This window comes from Lutjanus erythropterus, chromosome 12, assembly GCF_056507025.1.
Source record: "Lutjanus erythropterus isolate fLutEry1 chromosome 12, fLutEry1.hap2, whole genome shotgun sequence".
In the NCBI taxonomy this organism is placed as follows: domain Eukaryota; kingdom Metazoa; phylum Chordata; class Actinopteri; order Lutjaniformes; family Lutjanidae; genus Lutjanus; species Lutjanus erythropterus.
The window spans coordinates 36,815,847-36,832,783 of NC_139328.1; the positions used below are offsets into that span (position 1 = coordinate 36,815,847).

Consider the following 16,937-nt stretch of genomic DNA (forward strand, 5'->3'; position numbering starts at 1 on the left):
CTGTGCAGCAAAGCCCTGTCTTTTTCTATAATACATCATAAACTTGTAACGCCACTATTATTCACAATGTTTCATTATTTTCCACTTGGGATCAGGTGAATCACATGTGACACCTAAGTGGTAACATTTGGCACTATCACCAGGTGGTTGTACTTGCCTAAACTTAACCAGACCTGAAACAAAAAGGCAGCCAAGGTAGAAAACATATGTTTAGCTATTTTTGGAACAATCTTGTTGTGCGTTGTCACATTTGTTCTGGTTTAAAAACAAATACAGCTGTACTTGTGTAGATTTGATTGGTTCATAGTTATTTGGAGTCTCAAAATGAACCTCCAAACACCAAACTGCTTTGCTACTTCGGTGCTTAAGAACAGCAAAACTAGCACTTTGCTGTTTTTAATGGGTTCTCCTGTGACAAAAGTTTTCTTCTCTGTGCCCCGCCACAGGAGTGAGAGCGTTTTGCAAACCGGGGTCCTTTGATGACAGAGCACCCGGCCCACCGCTGTAACTTGTCTCCCTCTCAGGTGAACTCATGTGAACTGCTTTTATCTCTGCAGGTACTCGCTGGAATGGCACACAGAGGCTGACAGCTGTTTTGATATTGACACAGTGGAAGGAACCATTTCCACTAATGAATACCTGGACAGAGAGACAGCTGTTCAGCACAATATCACTGTGGTGGCAACCAAAGTCAGTAAGTAGTCCACACTGGAAACACCCTCCATCTGAGACACAGCTACATGGTGATTATGTCGATCATGATACTGTTGATGGTGGCATTTTGTCAGCAATAACCATCCAATGTATTGACATTCTAATTACCTATCAGTTTTAATTGTTAGAGCGTGACTTTCCTGCATGCAGCTGAAATTGTCCACCAATGTTGGTGCAATGCAATGTCAGACATCAGATCCTGATTTAATTTTATTCAAAGTCTTTGAGCCAAAATGGAATTTCGTTTTAGTCATGTTAAGACATCTGAATTGTTTCAGTTTCTGTCTAGATAAACTAAATATGAGATTTTATTCAATTAAATCTACAGTGGAACACTAAGCAGGCTTTACTACAACCCCACTGTGAATAAAACAGAATGCAATGATTTGCAAAAACTTTCCAGGTAATATTTAGTTGAATACAATGCACAGTCATGATATTTAATGTTCAAACCAATTAACATTATTGTTTTTTTGTAAATATACACTCATTCTGAATTTGATGGCTGCAACATGTTCCAAAAACTTTGGGACCAGAGCATGTTTACCACTGTGATACATCAACTTTTCTTTTGACACACTTTCAACAGTGCAGGGTCTCTGTTGTTGTATTTTGTGCTTCCTAATGCACCACACATTTTCAATGGGAGACAGGTCTGGACTGCAGGCAGGTCAGTCTAGTACCTGAACTCTTTTACTACAAAGACACACTGTTGGAACACGTCCACAATGTGTCTAAGCATTGTCTTGCTGAAATAAGCAGGGATGTCTCTGAAAAAGACATCGTCTGGATGGCAGCATATGTTGCTCCAAAACCTGTTAGCATTAAGTTGCCCATGATGCCATGTGCACTAACACACCCCCATACCATCACAGCTGCTGTCTTTTAAAGTTAGTCCTGGTAACAATCTGGACGGTCCTTTTCCTCTTTAGCCCAGTGGACATGATGTCCATGATTTATGAAAGTCTGAAATGTGGACCTGTCAGACCACAACACACTTTTTTTTCACTTTGTATTATTCCATCTCAGATGAGCATGAGCCTAGAGAATTATGTCTTGTCTTTTTACTGTATTAAATTAAACATAGAGAATATCTAAAATGTTTTGCAAATCATTGCATTCTGTTTTTATTTACATTTTACTCATCGTCCCAAAGTTTTTGGAATTGCTGTTGTATATTTCTGTTCCTTTTCCCATCATATCTCAAACATTAAGTATATTACATTTCTTCAAACTTGCATTCTTCTTTTGTTACATATTTGTTTCAATTTGAGGACAGTAAAACTTTATGCTTATTGTCTTTAGCATGTCAGTTGATCTTATAAATCATTATTTTATTTCAGATTTAGCAAAAACACACTAGTTCGGGTTAGCTGATAAAATATCATTAGCGTGACAAACAAAAACATTTAACCCCAAATTTCTTTTTGATACAAAACTCACTCATAAACGGCCCTTTATAGTTCCTCCTTTAATGCAACTGACTTCATAGAGTTCTTCACTGCTAAAGTTGATGAAACCAGAAAAACGATATCCTCCTCCTTCTCCATTTCAACCAGGACACATTCCTTTCATTTTGATTTTTGCAAACTCAGCCACTTTGAGAATCTCCCTTGAAACACTGTCTGGACTAGCTCTAATATTAGTGGACTTATGCCTATCTTTTAAAACAGGGGTTATCAGGCCAGGCAGAATAACCTGGACCCCAATTTGATCAGCAACTACAGGTCAATCACTAGTCTGCCATTTTTGAAACTCCTTGGAAAAAAGCAGTGTCTCAGCAGCTCATATATCACCTGTCATCCAGTGATCTGTATGATGCTCATCAATCTGGTTTTAGAAAATTCCACAGCACAGAAACGGCTCTGATAAAAGAGGTAAATGATTTACTACTCGCCTCAGACTCTGGCTCCATTTCAACATGGACCTCAGCACAGCATTCGACACAATTGATCACCACATTCCATTAGCTCATCTAAAAAGTTATAGTGGTTTCACTCTGCTCTGCTCTCGCCTGGTTTAGATCATATTTAGCTGACAGATCTCGCAACAACTGTTCATCACATCATGCTAAGGTCAGCTGGGGTTGTGCCACAGAGAAATGAGTGGACAACAGTAGCACAACCCCTCCTTAAAAATCCTACGCTGGGCCCAGACATTGTCAGTAATTTCCAGCCAATCTCAAAACTGACATTCCTTGCAAAGGTCCTAGAAAATGTTGTTGCAGCAGATACCTTCTTAAATGAATAGTAATGGTCTTTAGTGTGGTTTTAGGGCAGGTGATAGCACAGACACTGCAACCCTGAGGGGTTTAAATGCTCTTCTTTTAGCAGCTGGCTGCGGTCAACACACTGATTAACTCCTGTTGGATCAGTCTTCTGACGCTGTTGATCATAGACTTTGAATTGAATGTCTTAAAAACTGGGTGGGCATCTCAGGTTTGGCTTCAGAGTGGTTTTATTCTTATTTATCTGGAGGGTCATTCTGTGTAGAAATTGGGGATTATCAATCAGCTCCAGTGCCACTGAAATAATGAGTTCCACAGGGTTCAGTTCTTGGGCCCTTACTATTTTCCATATGCTACCACTTGGTCATATCATTATAAAACACAATATCAGTTACTATCTCTATGCTGATGACACACAACTATATCTCTTCTATGACACTAATTACACCATGCAACCTTCACATGCATTGCAGACATTAATTACTGGATGGCATCAAATTTTCAAATCGTTAAACTCAGAAAAATGTAAAATTATGATCACAGGCCCAGATTCTCTCATCAAACATTACTAACTCCTGCAGAAATCTCAGTATCATCTTTGTTAACCACCTCAATTTCAACCAGCATATACATTCAGTTCAATCATGCTTTTTCCAGCTCAGAAAAACCTAAAAACATCCGGTCATTTTTATCTACGAAGAACTTTAAAACAGTAATTCATGCATTCATCTCATCCTGGTTAGATTACTGCAATGCACTCTTCTCCTGCCTCACAAACAAAACAAAACCTCAGGAAATGTCAGATGATTCAAAATGCCACAGCCAGACTCATAACCAGGTCCATCAGGAGAGAACACATCACACAGATTTTCAAATCACCTCATTGTCTCCCAGTCCGTCTCAGAATAGATTTTTAAATTTTAATAATCACTTTTAAGGCTCGTAGTGCGACCTGAGATCTTTTGGTAGGTCATCCCTGTACATTCTTTGGTCAAACCTTAAAACTAAAAGTCACCAAACCTATGCCATTCGGGCCCCTTAATTGTGGAATGACTTTTAAAAACTCACTTGCTTTTTATTGATTTTACTGTTTATTTTATTGATTTTTATTTTATTTATTTTATTGTTTATTTTGGTAATGTTTCAATTTCCAGGTCCCATCATGTCATGGTAAATAGGTCGTAATTACCAAGTAATATATTTGAAATGTCTTAGAAATTACCCTCAAATTTCATGGATAAGTATTCGATAATTAGCAAGTACCACTGTCATGTAGTTAGTGGTAAATACAAAGCAACATATTTGAAATGTCTAATTACAATCTATAATTACCATTTGCTTATTTAGAAATACTGGAATGTAATAATTAGATAATGTTGGGGTAATTTTCAATAAATCGGAGGTAATTTGTGGGCAATTCCAACAAAATATCCAAATATGTTGCTTTGTAATTACCACAAACTACATGAAAATGCTACTTGCTAATTATCACATACTTAACAATGAAATTTGTGGGAAATTCCAATGAAATTTCAAATATATTACTAGGTAATTACCTCCTTGTTGCCATGAAATTATGGAACTTGGAAACTGAAGCATTACCTTCATTTTTATTGACTATACTGTTGTTTTAAGGACTTCACTGTGCTCTATTATCCCTTTATAATTTTATGTTAAGTGTTTAGTAACTTGTTTTGAAAAGCACTGTATTATTATTATTATTATTATTATTGTTATTATTATTATTATTATTATTATTATTATTATGAGCAGTTCATTTGTTGATCATGTGTCCATAGAGATGAGTAGGTAAACCAACATGCTGTGTAAAACTAGTTGAATCAATGAGATCTAGATGACTCGGCTTTGTCATCAACGTGTTATAAATATAATAATAAATAATAAAAATATGTTAAAATATTTATTTAATGGTATTGGGTCAATTAATGGATGAAGAAAATCAATACCAAACAGAATGATCAACACAAAAATTGATTGTGTTTAACCAAACATATGTAAAGTCAGACACTGCCACCACATGAAGCTGGATCACTACATCAGAGGCTGTTTAAATAAGTGTCTTAGTGTGAAATATAAGAATGGATACAGGTCTATCTGACTGCTTTGATACCGTGTCCATGCTGCTATTTATATTCATTGCTTTTCTCTTGAGCTGGTCATCCCACAGCATGATTTCCCTGCGAGTGCTCCTGCCTGTAGGGAAGGAGAACAAGTCCAGACTTTGAAGTTTAGAAGAAAATTTTGGACTTTACTCTCCTGCCAGTCTTATGAGTTTAAGTTATCAATTGTTTAGTTATACCACAACCGTTTCTGCATTCACAGAGGACGTCCATCTCGGGCTGTTTGCCCCGCCATCTTCAAAATGTGATTCTGGCTTATTTTAAAAGCGACTAATGTGTTTGTAAGTCAAGTTCCTCAACTAACAGGGCAGCTGTGGCTCAGCAGGTGGAGGGGGCCGTCCACTAATCATAGGGTTGGCAGTTTGATGCCTTGCGTGGGTGCTGCCAATGGTGTGCAACTGTGTGTGTGTGTGTGTGTGTCTGAATGAGAGGCAAATTATACAGCGATTTAGATAAACAGCATTACATAAATGCAGGCTGTTTAACTAGAAGAAACGTATACTTACAGATTTCCTGAATTCTGAGTATAGCATACTCTTAAACTGAGTTTTTTTTACATTGACTTTTTTAGGTGGCTAAAATACATTTTGCTGTTGACCCCATCCACAGCAGTACATTTCTTAGCCTCCTACACAGGGTGTGTGTCAGCCCCCATCTACTGTACGTAATACACTGAGTGGATAAGTACCTCACACAACCCCACTTCATATAATCATAGCTTTAAAATATATGATTCAAAGTTAATTCTTTAACATGGAAAAAGCAAAAAACAAACAGTCTCAGTGCTCATTCAGTAGCAGAAGCTTTTGATCATACTACATGACCTTTATCAGCAGATTAAGTGAGAAACATGATTTGCAGTAAACAGGTTTTAGCCTCATATTCTAATACTAATACTAATAATTTTTAAATTCTCAAGGGAAGCTTGAGTTGCTTATCTCTGTGCCCCTTCCTTTGCATGTTTGGTGGGAGTTCAGCAGCAGCAGCAGCTGTAGTGACTGTGCACTGGAAACTAAATTTAGTAAATGTGAGCAAGCAGCTTAAATAGTGCAGACTGTGTGAGCGCCATATGATTTCCTCCCGTAAGCTTCTTGAGGAGGCAAAGGGCTGCAGAGTCACAAATCTGCCAAGCATCAGACAGAGCAACAATATAAATCCTGCGACTCCTCCCACGCACTCAGTCACAGAGACAAACACAAGAGTTTGTTTTAAGTGAAATGACAGCGGGATGATCCAAACTGATTGGAGCGGATTATCTGACAGGTGTTTGAGTGGAAGTTAAAATCCCACAATCAGCCAGGGATCAAATGAAGGATTGGTGAGTGTCTGGCTCCATCTAGTGGCCAAAACAGATGCTCCAACAGGACAGAACAGCAGCAGCATTTGGGTTGAACTAAATAATGTCATTTAAGATGATGTGCTACTTATTTCATTTAGCTCAGGTGGGTCTGCAAGTGACTAAAGAAGAAATGGAGAATCACATTTCTTTCTTTATTTACTGTTAGTTTATTTCATTTTGGACATGTTTAAACTTTCAATTCATATACAAATGGAAATAAATACTGGTTGGTTACTTTTGGATTAGACTGGATCAGACCAGGAGAGACATAAAGAATAAAACAAAGTTGAATGAATATGGTCTATATAGGAGGAATCCACAAATAAGAATTTGGTGATTCTATCCTGATAACGTTTGTTTCACTAAAATGTAACATTTGAATCCTTTGTTTATATGTTTATGTTTATGTATTCCATCCCCAATTATTGTTAATGACTGATAAAAAATTGAGAGATAGGTGGGGTGCAAATTTTTTTTGGCTCCTAAAGGGGGGGGGGGGGCGGGGGGGGTGCCAGAAAAGGTTGGTTTAGCCTGATGTAGTGTTTTTAACACTGCAACTAATGATTATTTTCATCATTGATTAATCAGTTGATCTTTTTCTCAATTAATCTATTAGTTGTTTAGTCTGTAAAATGTCAGAAAATGATGAAAAATACCAGAAAATTTACTTTAATTTACATTTAAGGAACTGAAATCAGAGACTTTGGATTTTTTTAAATTAAAAATTACAAAAAATAAAATAAAATAAAATAAATTAATTAATTAATTAATCAATTAATTAATTCTGTCACAGTCTTGTCACTTTGGAAATATTTTTCAACTTTGATTATCCATTTTCTCCATTAATCAGTTTGTTTTTTGGTCCATAAAATGTCAGAAAGTTATGAATAATGTAAATCAGTGTTTCCCAAAGTCCAAGATGACATCCTCAAATGTTGTTTTACTGTCAGAGAGAAATAAATAAAATATTCACATTTAAGAGGTGGTAATCAGAGCATTTTTTTTTTAATTTAAAAAAATGAATCAAAATAATTAATATATTATCAAAATAGATACAGATTAATTGAATAGTTGATTGATTGAGTAATTTAAAGCCCCCCAAAAAATTACACCCAGTGAAGCTTTTTCTGTGCATGATAATGAATCGGCAGCAGTGTGTGTACCATGTATGGTATTTTAAAACTGTAATACTTCTAAAAATCCCAATTTTTACTAAATGTAACTGTAACCTGATATGTCTTTTTTTTTAACTTTAATGGAATAGAGTCACCTGTTTTGTATCCAGATTACATAATCCTGTTACATGTAATCTGTTACTTCCCAAGCCTGTTAAAGTATGAAAAGTCAAAGTCAAGAATTGAGCAGTAAAGTGCTCGCAGTAATTTACTATAGTTGTCAGACAAATGTAGTGGAGTAAAAAGTGCAAATACCTCAAGTTTGTACTTAAGTACAGTACTTAAATAAATGTACTTAGGTACGTTTCCCCACTGGATGTGAGACAGAAGCTAAATGTGTGTTGCTGGTCTTTTACATTGTTTAAAGTGGTACTCAGGCCTTAAAGAAGGCCGAACATATAAACTTGTCAAAGACATTTAACGCTCTATGGTACAGTGTTGCCTCTTTGTAATATAACCATTCTTGTCCCTTTACACTCTCACAATACATCCTTAATTATAGTGCAATACTTTAAGAGGCAGGACCCTGAAGAAACTAATAGCAGTGTTTAATTTGTCACATGACTCTCTGGAGGTCATGCTGAGTCCTTTTTTTGCAGTCTTCCTCACATACTTCAGCTCCATCATCTCTCTCCACAAAATGTCTTTTCTGTTATTTTACAATCTGGAAAAATTGGATTCACATCAATAGATAAGTAAAGATTTATTTTAAATTGTTTAATGTATTATATTTAGTAATCATGTCATGGAAAGTCATTAAAATGTAAATGTTGCCTAAAGGCTACAATGCTCCATTGTGGATTCCCACCATGACATTTCTGGTTTTGTGTATTTAGCTTTAAATTCTGTTCAACTAACTTCAGACAGGGTTTAAAAAAATAAGTATTTTATTTTATTTTGACTAATAAGCAGTGAGCCAAAGACAGCAGCAACACAACAACATCCTGTCTGTCAGGAAAGACACACACCAGGAAAACAAGCATTTAAATGTAACACAAATGATCAAACACTGAAATGTGACTCGGTGTCTTGTTTTTAAGAAGGTTCTGATAGTTTGGTTTGATGGATTATTGTTAAGTAAGCTCAATGAAATATTCTGACACTTTTTAACACATTCAGATTGTTCTACAATGGTACAATGTTGCCTGAAGGTCCAGACAAACTAACTTCTGAAGAGTTCATTTTTCAATATAAAATCTTTTTCAGTGTCAAATGGCATCAATTTTAAACTGGTGAGGCAACTTTTTTCATTCCTTACCATTTGAGGTAACCCTAAAAAATATATATTTTTTTGAAAATTCCATCATATTATGAATACTTTGTCTATCTTATGACAAAAATGTGACAATAATTGATGTAGAGGGTTAACTATAGAGACGTGAGAAATTTGCATTTCAAAAATTTATTTATTTATTTTTCTTAAATTTAAAATATTATTTTCCAGTAGGTTTTAGTGTATTCAGAATTGTCTCAAGGTCTGTGTTGCCAGATTTCTTTCACACTAATTGAGATACTCTTTGTTTAACCAATTGTGGTATAAAAAATAATTATTATAAAGACTATGCACTAACTGAAGTACATTAATTTATCTTAATTAAGCACATTTTATTATCCAAATGTTCATTCAGCTCAGCAAATGCAAATAACAGGCTTCATTAATTTAAATACACTCCTGTACAACCTGAGTATGTTTGGTTCATTTTTTTGATTATACAAAAGATAAAAACAGAAAAACATTAAATGACCTTCAGTCATTTTATGTTGTCCCACTGCCAGTTTACACTGAAGAATTTCTGGAGGTAATTGCCAGTTCGGAGGAGGTGGTCAGCTGGTCTGCTCAGAATCTCTATGATGCTCCCAATCTGGAGAGAGAATATATAAAATCACATTGGCCGACGCTCGAGTTTGGATGTTTGTTTGGAGCAGTGTGTCACAATCTGTGCAATCAAATCTAGATATATTGGGTTACTTACCATCTGGTACTCGCATAGATGAGTGGTTGGCGAGGTACAAGAATTTGAGAACAAAGCCAAGACCCCCATGTTTGTTGCCTCAGAGACAGAGAGGCCCGGGGCGAATTCAGATGCTCTGTGTAGCACACAGGAGCAACAACAGCACACTGTGAAATTCAGAGTGTGTATCAGAGACTGACACCTCTCCTTAATCATTTACAGCTGAAAAACAGAAGCGCAAACATGTCAAAAGATGAGCTTTGTAGAATGAACCAACCTGTGACCAAGAGGCTGAATCCCCCCACCGTGTTCCACTCCGGGTGAATGACACAAAAACCCTCCAGGGCGTCAAGGCCTGCCAGAAACTCCAAGGACAGAGGAAGAAATGTCAATGAATAAAGATATGTGCCATCAACCAGGGTACAGGCTTGCACAGATCCAGAGGAATACAGTTTGAAATATTTTTCTGTGCATATATGTAGACATTTGCCATCCATTTTAATGTTTAATGGTTTTAAATATCTAACTGCCATTGCATCAGACTGTACCTGCTGTGCAATTTGATCTCATTTCACTTGATGAAAAACTGAAAAAGACCTCTTGTTGAGAATTTCAAATAAAAACATGACTTTCTTCTTGACTGGACACTCACAACTTCAAGCGTGTCCATCTGTGGAGAAAAGAGGAAAAAAAATCATATTTTGAAAGTTACACAGCATGTTTATAGTTCATCTAATAAATAACTAAACATAATCTGAGCAAGTGAACTGCCAGAAAGCATCAAATATCATCAAAAAGAATGAAATGATCTCTCTTTAAACTGATATGGCAACTTTGGCAAACCATTCACTGTTGAAGTCCAGAGCGAGTTGGAGACTTGTGTTGCTGTAAAGTATTATTGTGACCACACAATAATACTGTACACAACATTTAATTCAGTCAACACAACATGCACAAACAAGAAGCTGAAGCATTCAAAATGCCAATGTGAATAAATGTTTGGTGCATTCAATGATCACAGTGTGTTAGATACTGAATATGAGTGGTATTCCTAAAGATTAAGAGAAATGAAATACACTGAATTAGATGCAAGAAGCAATATGACGCAATGCTTTTATTTAAAATTGTATGTATCGTATGTACGTATTATCAGCTAAAACAAAAGCCAACTGCTCTGAAATAACAGAGCTGCCTGAAAAACTCCATTAACATTTTGCTCATTTAAACCATTATAAACATCAATGCCTTCTATGAGATTATTAATGATATCTTACAAGTCATAAACAGACACTCATTCAGTAAAAATTCAGCATTCATTTTAAGTAATAGTACAGTGCAGGTGTAAAGTTTGTGTGTGTATGTCGGGGTGGGTAGTAGTCCAGCGCTTACAGTGGCCCTATGTTTCAAACTATGATGCTGTAGGTACCCCTCCGGTGTCGGTTTTTGCATGTGCAAGTTAAAATAAGTACGTCAGCAGACGCACATTGTGTACACAGGGTGAGGTTCAGAGGCAAACTATATAACCTACGCATCATAACTTGTGTATGTAACATGACGTACAAATATAACGTAAGTTTAAAAGACATCAGCGTTGACCTTTGGTTTCAGATGGGACACAAACCTGTCTCCTGGGTAGAGGTTCTGTGTTTGTGTGACCCATCCATGCACCACACCATCCCTACTCTCGCTCTTTGTGCTATGTCACCTGACTCTGATGGCACATCATAATATATACACTAGAGGGGTGCATCCAGAAATGATCTTACAAGGGTGCAGGTGTAGAACGGGCTGGACGTTTTTGTTAAAACTGTAGACTGTCAGTTTCCCTCTGCCTTCATGACTTACTGTACATGGTGAACACTGTTGCCATCATTATCCCCACCATGCACAAGCCAGCGGGAGGAGATCCAGTGATTGCTTGTGTGCGTGAGTGCATGCGTTAATCAACAGACCTGCAGCTTGTCCACAGCTAATCTTGCATTCTACTGGACAGATCAACTTGTGACCTTATGCTGAAAGACCTCTGTGAAACCTTTGTAACATCTGTGTGCCTTCATGCCAGTGACAGCTGTGGCATTATGTTTTAAGGTCATCAAAATTTCAAGAACACCTTGAGGGAATTTCTTCAAACTTGACACAAATGATCACTGAAGGATCAGCTGATTAGATTTTAGTGGTCAAAGGTTGAAGGTCCAAGGTCACGATGACCACACCAAACACCTTTTTGACCATAACTCAAAAACTCACTGCACTAATCCTCACAATACGACCATTGACAGCGGGCTTCTCACTTTTCTTCTCCTCCGGGGGTCATGTTAATGATGGCAGAACTTTGAAAATCTTAGCTGGTTGCATATGGAAGCTGTGGTGGCATTGCAGTAGATGCTTCATCATCCATTGCCTGGCCAGGATCTGCATATGCTGTGTCATGTACTGTATGTACGTGTATAGTCATCTATGACTTCATGTTGACTCTTACAGACAAGCCTCTGCTGTCCACCAGAGTGTCAGTGACAGTCAATGTCCTGGACGTGAACGAGTTCCCTCCTGAGCTCGCCGTTCCTTCAGATACCTTTGTCTGTGAAAACTCCAGAGTTGGACAGGTAAACTCAACTCTATCTGCTCAAAATGATCTGCTGATTGTATAGTCATACACATCCCAGGATCAATGCAAATAGTTCAAATATCGTTCAGGTAAAGAATGGGTATAATTAAAGGGTGGTTGCATACAGTTGATTTATATATTCTACCTAGGGTTTTCTGATTCTGTGCGCTGAGTCGATTCTCTCTCTGTTTGCTCCCTGCAGGTGATCCAGATGGTCAGCGCCGTGGACAATGACCTTCCTCCTGTTGGCCAGAGGTTTTTCTTCAAGTCCCCCAAAGAGCTTCGCAACAGGAACTTCACTGTTCGAGATTTTGGAAGTAAGTAGAAGATGAAAGATGATTACAAATGGTTTTAGTGTATTGTGATGTCTTTGAAGTGGCTATGATCACTATTTTTATAATAATAATGCAAAAAAGTGACAATATGGCAACATTGTGGTTTGGGTTGAAATAAATACAATCAATGTTGACTATTTGCAAAACATGAAACTTAAACCATGTTCTCACATGTGAAAGTCCTGTGTTTTACCCACCAATCCACCCCAAACTTTTTATACTATGTGGGTTGTGAGTTTTTTGTAATTTATTTCATTTAATTAATTAATTTATTTAAATCCTTTCCCAATGAGGGAAAAACCTTATTTACAGTGGTGCTTAGGTGCAGACATACAATTAGAAAACACAACATCAGAGCATCAGGCTTGGAGGTGGCAATAAAGAGGGATAGATGGCTAAAACAAGATAAAATTAACTATGTTAACAGGTAAGGTGCAGAAATTGGTGAGACACATGGATAAATAAATAACCAGAGCAATTTAAATGTTTAAAGCAATAGCAAACTTTGCATTTAAAGCCTGGAATTGTCTCAGTGATTTTCCTAACTATATGCATGATTTTGTAGGACCTGCAAGGCAAGCCAAGTCTGTGAATGTGTCCAATGGCTACCAATAAAGCAAGGTTCAGAGATATGGGGAGAGTTTTTGTAAAACTGCTCTATGAATAAATAAATAAATACAAAGGCTGATCTCTCTCACAAACAGAAAGGAACACAGCTCCAACAATTCTTTTTGTGTCAACATGGACTTTAAAAGAAAGATTATTATTGATCAAAAAAATCCAGATATAATAGTTAAAATCAATTTTAAGTCATTTTGGAGAGTTTTTGGATGAGGTTAGCACCTCTTAAAACATACATGGCTCAGAGCTCAGTAGCTGAAGATTCAGGGTGGCAGCATGAATAGTCCTCACAGGAAAAAAGGACATTGTCATCAGCATAAAGATGAAAATTCCAATTATACAGTGAAGAGGTGATATGATTTATATAAATGGTGAATAAAACTGGCCCAAGGACTGAACCTTGAAGAACTCCCTTTGTAACAGGGAGAGTGGAGGACTGGGCATTACTGATTTTGACACACTGTGCACCTGTTAAATCATTTTACCTGAGCACTTTTTAAACCATGTATAACTCAGAGCTCGTATTAGGATCAATTTGTGCTATGAAGATGTTTCTAGATAAGGTTAAATGCTGGTTATAGAATCAGGGTGGCAGCCTGAATAGAGTCTGCACAGGTACAGAAGACAGCATCATCAGTGTAAAGATGAAAATTATAATTACACAGTGAAGTGACACTGAACCTTGAAGAACTTCCTTTGTAATGGGAAGAAAGGCAAACTTCACATTACCCATCTTGACACACTGTGCATCTGTTATATCATTTTAATGTAAGTGCTTTCTAAACCATAGGTAGCTCAGAGAAATGATGCTTAGCCCTGCTTTTTCTAGGTTTTCATCATTTGGCAACAATCTGTTTTTCTGAAAACAAAGAAAACACTGCTATTTAACATCTTTTGTCTGCAGCGTGTCTGCCTCTGTTGTCTCGTAGTGTTTCTGTGGGATGATCGGCTTGTTCAGATCTTCCCCTGACATTTCCTGCGTCCCACTGCAACACCTCACCAGCAAGCATTGTTGGATTCTTGTATGTTTGTACCTACACAGTCAGCTTCACATCTGATCGAGTCAGACACACAGGCCTACAGCCACCGAGGGGAACTGGAGCGCGCGTGTGTGTGTGTGTGTGTGTGTGTGTATAACAGGAACAAGGTGCCTTAATGGTCTCTACCTTGTCAAGCTACATCTCTGTCCAGCGAGGGGAGAATGGATCTTTTCTGACACACACAGACACACACACACACACACACATACACAAACACACTAAAATGTATCTAAATATGTAGTTTGAAAGATAAAATAGTGTGCTCTTTACTGTATATAAGCTGCACATCCTCTTTTTAGTCCACCATGAAATATTAAAGCCATCATACAGGCTCCTGTGTGTTGTGTAACAAGAAGTGTACCACACGATCGCTGCCATAAAAGGAGCAGAATGGTTTGTATGACTGATCTGTAGCTGTCTGTTGTCAAACTGTTCGTGTGGGATGTTTGCAACAAAGCTCACATTAGTCAAAGCAAAAATAAACTCACTGCACATAAATTGTTCCAGTAATAGAAGATTTTCACACAGCATGTTGCTTGACAAGTCTGATGTTTCCTGAAGACAAGTGTAAGAAGAAATAAAAAAAAAAAAAAAACGTCATATCAGTGACATCAGACCTGTTAGAATCGCTAAAAAAATCTGTGCTTTGGGCAGCACCTTAAAGGTATCACTTTTTTAATTTAATCCTCTTGTGTTTCCTTTGTCAGTTTTTATTGTAGGGATGTCACAATGTTTCCAGATCTAAGCAACTAGTTTGGAGAGAGTACAGTTTTATCATATTCAGTAGAAATGACTAGGTGATAAGGGACTCAGACAGAGCCATCTGCCCATAATCTGTTTTTCAGATTATCTTTTGCTTTTATTTAGTAGGGATAGCTGAAGATCTTACAGGAAAGGGGGTATAGAGAGAGGAAATGACCAGTAGCAAATGGGCCGCAGGCGGGAGTTGTCGCTGTCTATGACGCTGTCTATGACGCTGTCTATGACGCTGTCTATGATGCTGTCTATGTTTGACTCTTCTTCTTCTTTTTTGGGGGTGCCCTCTAGTTGATGTATTCCCTCATTGGGTCTCGGAGGCTATTTAATTCTGCATATTTACATGTTTTTCTTTAAAACAGGATGCCACAGCTGCAGTTAGCAGCAGGCAGTTGTAACAACAAGTCTGTCCATCAGGAATCTGAGTAAATCACCTATGTAATGTAGTCCCTGTTGTCAAACTGGCTTTATAACATTTAATGAAGAATCCACTTTAGTTGAGGTCAAGGAAAATAATCATGACTCAGTTATAATGGTCTTGTGACAGCCAACGTCAAGGCCAACTACATATGACAGTATAGTGTAAAGATCTTCCTGTATGAGGTATGAGATATGAGGAAAACAGCTGAGAACCAGACTTTAAGGTCAATGATAGGTAATGCTGTCTTCATTACTTTTAACTATGTCAACATAACTCACTGAATGACAAATGTCATGTCACAATTATAACAGTGTCATGGTGGCCAAGTAGCTCAGTTGGTGGAGTGTGCCAAGGCTGTGAGCCCTTTACAGCAGCCATGGGTTCGAGCGCTGTCTGTGCCCCAAAAATACTTAAGAATAATAATAACCTCTATAAATAAAGTGTTACCATCTTTTTTATCTTCATAGATTCTCCTGAGTGTTTCAGCTAATTGCTGACATTAATCAAATACTTCTAACTTTCTAAGCACATGTATTTCAATCAGCAGTTGTTGAGTGCATGATATGAAATCTAAATAACCTGCGTCATGCAAAAAAAAAGAAAAAAAAGAAAACAAAACAAAAAAGAGAGAGAGAGAGAGAGAGAGAGAGAGTGTGTTTCCCTAGTGGAAAGCATTAGTTTGAGGAGATATGAAACAGGCAGTTTGACATTGAAACAGCACAGTAAAAGAAAGAAAAAGTAAAAGTGAGGACACATTGACCTTAAGCTCTTCTGACAACCTACTTTCGATCTCTGGGACAAAAACTTTTCTACTGAAAAAGTGGTCCAACTTAGAACCTTGTGTCTTAGAAATTCTGTTCATGTATTCCATTTTCCAGATTGAAAAAAAAGTCACTCAAGTCTCAAGTCACTGCAGACTTTCTTCATTAAACCAGACTATGATCTTCACTAACCTTAACAATGTTCTTCGAACTGTCTGGGACACTGTCTGTGATCTAACGTCATCCTCTGTTGGTTTCCAGATAACACAGCTGGCATTGTGACTCGACGCTCTGGCTTCCAGCGGGGGCTTCAGGACCTCTACGTTCTTCCCGTTGTGGTTGAAGACAGCGGTTACCCCGCCCAGAGCAGCACAGCCACCCTCACCATCCGAGTGTGCTCCTGCGAGGCCGGAGGCTCGCTGCTTACCTGCTCAGCCGAGGCCATCTTCCTGCCTGTGGGCCTCAGCACCGGAGCTCTGATGGCTATTCTGCTGTGTGTGGCTCTGCTGATCGGTAAGCTCGTCTTCCTTCTTCTAGAACTACAACAAACACCAAATCACTGTTCACAGGACTGAAAGCAGCACAATATATCAGACGTTTGACCAGTTTTGTCCAGCACAGACTCTTTCTCCTACTGTAGTGAAATGTATTAGCGTTACTTTTTGATCTATTTACTGTGAAAAATTGTTTGTTTCTGATCGCTGACCGCCTTGTGTTGCTAAATTAACATAAGCAAACACTACAGACGAGCCTTCAACTTTTGTCATTATAATTAGCTAATAGTTAGTAAATTGTGTCACTTCACTGTCTGTTTGTAAAGTGCTTAACATCATTTTATAGAAAGGACACA

The 16,937-nt window shown here is 37.6% G+C and overlaps 1 protein-coding gene across 1 annotated transcript in view; it reads left to right on the forward strand.

Moving 5' to 3' along the window:
• Window positions 1-16,937, forward strand: part of LOC146318420 (cadherin-12-like) — a 165,611-nt gene that overhangs the window by 120,511 nt on the left and 28,163 nt on the right. The window contains exons 9-12 of the mRNA XM_084732514.1: window positions 558-694; window positions 12,030-12,151; window positions 12,356-12,470; window positions 16,349-16,600. Of these exons, the coding sequence (XP_084588640.1) occupies window positions 558-694; window positions 12,030-12,151; window positions 12,356-12,470; window positions 16,349-16,600 (626 nt within the window). The remainder of the gene's footprint in view (window positions 1-557; window positions 695-12,029; window positions 12,152-12,355; window positions 12,471-16,348; window positions 16,601-16,937) is intronic.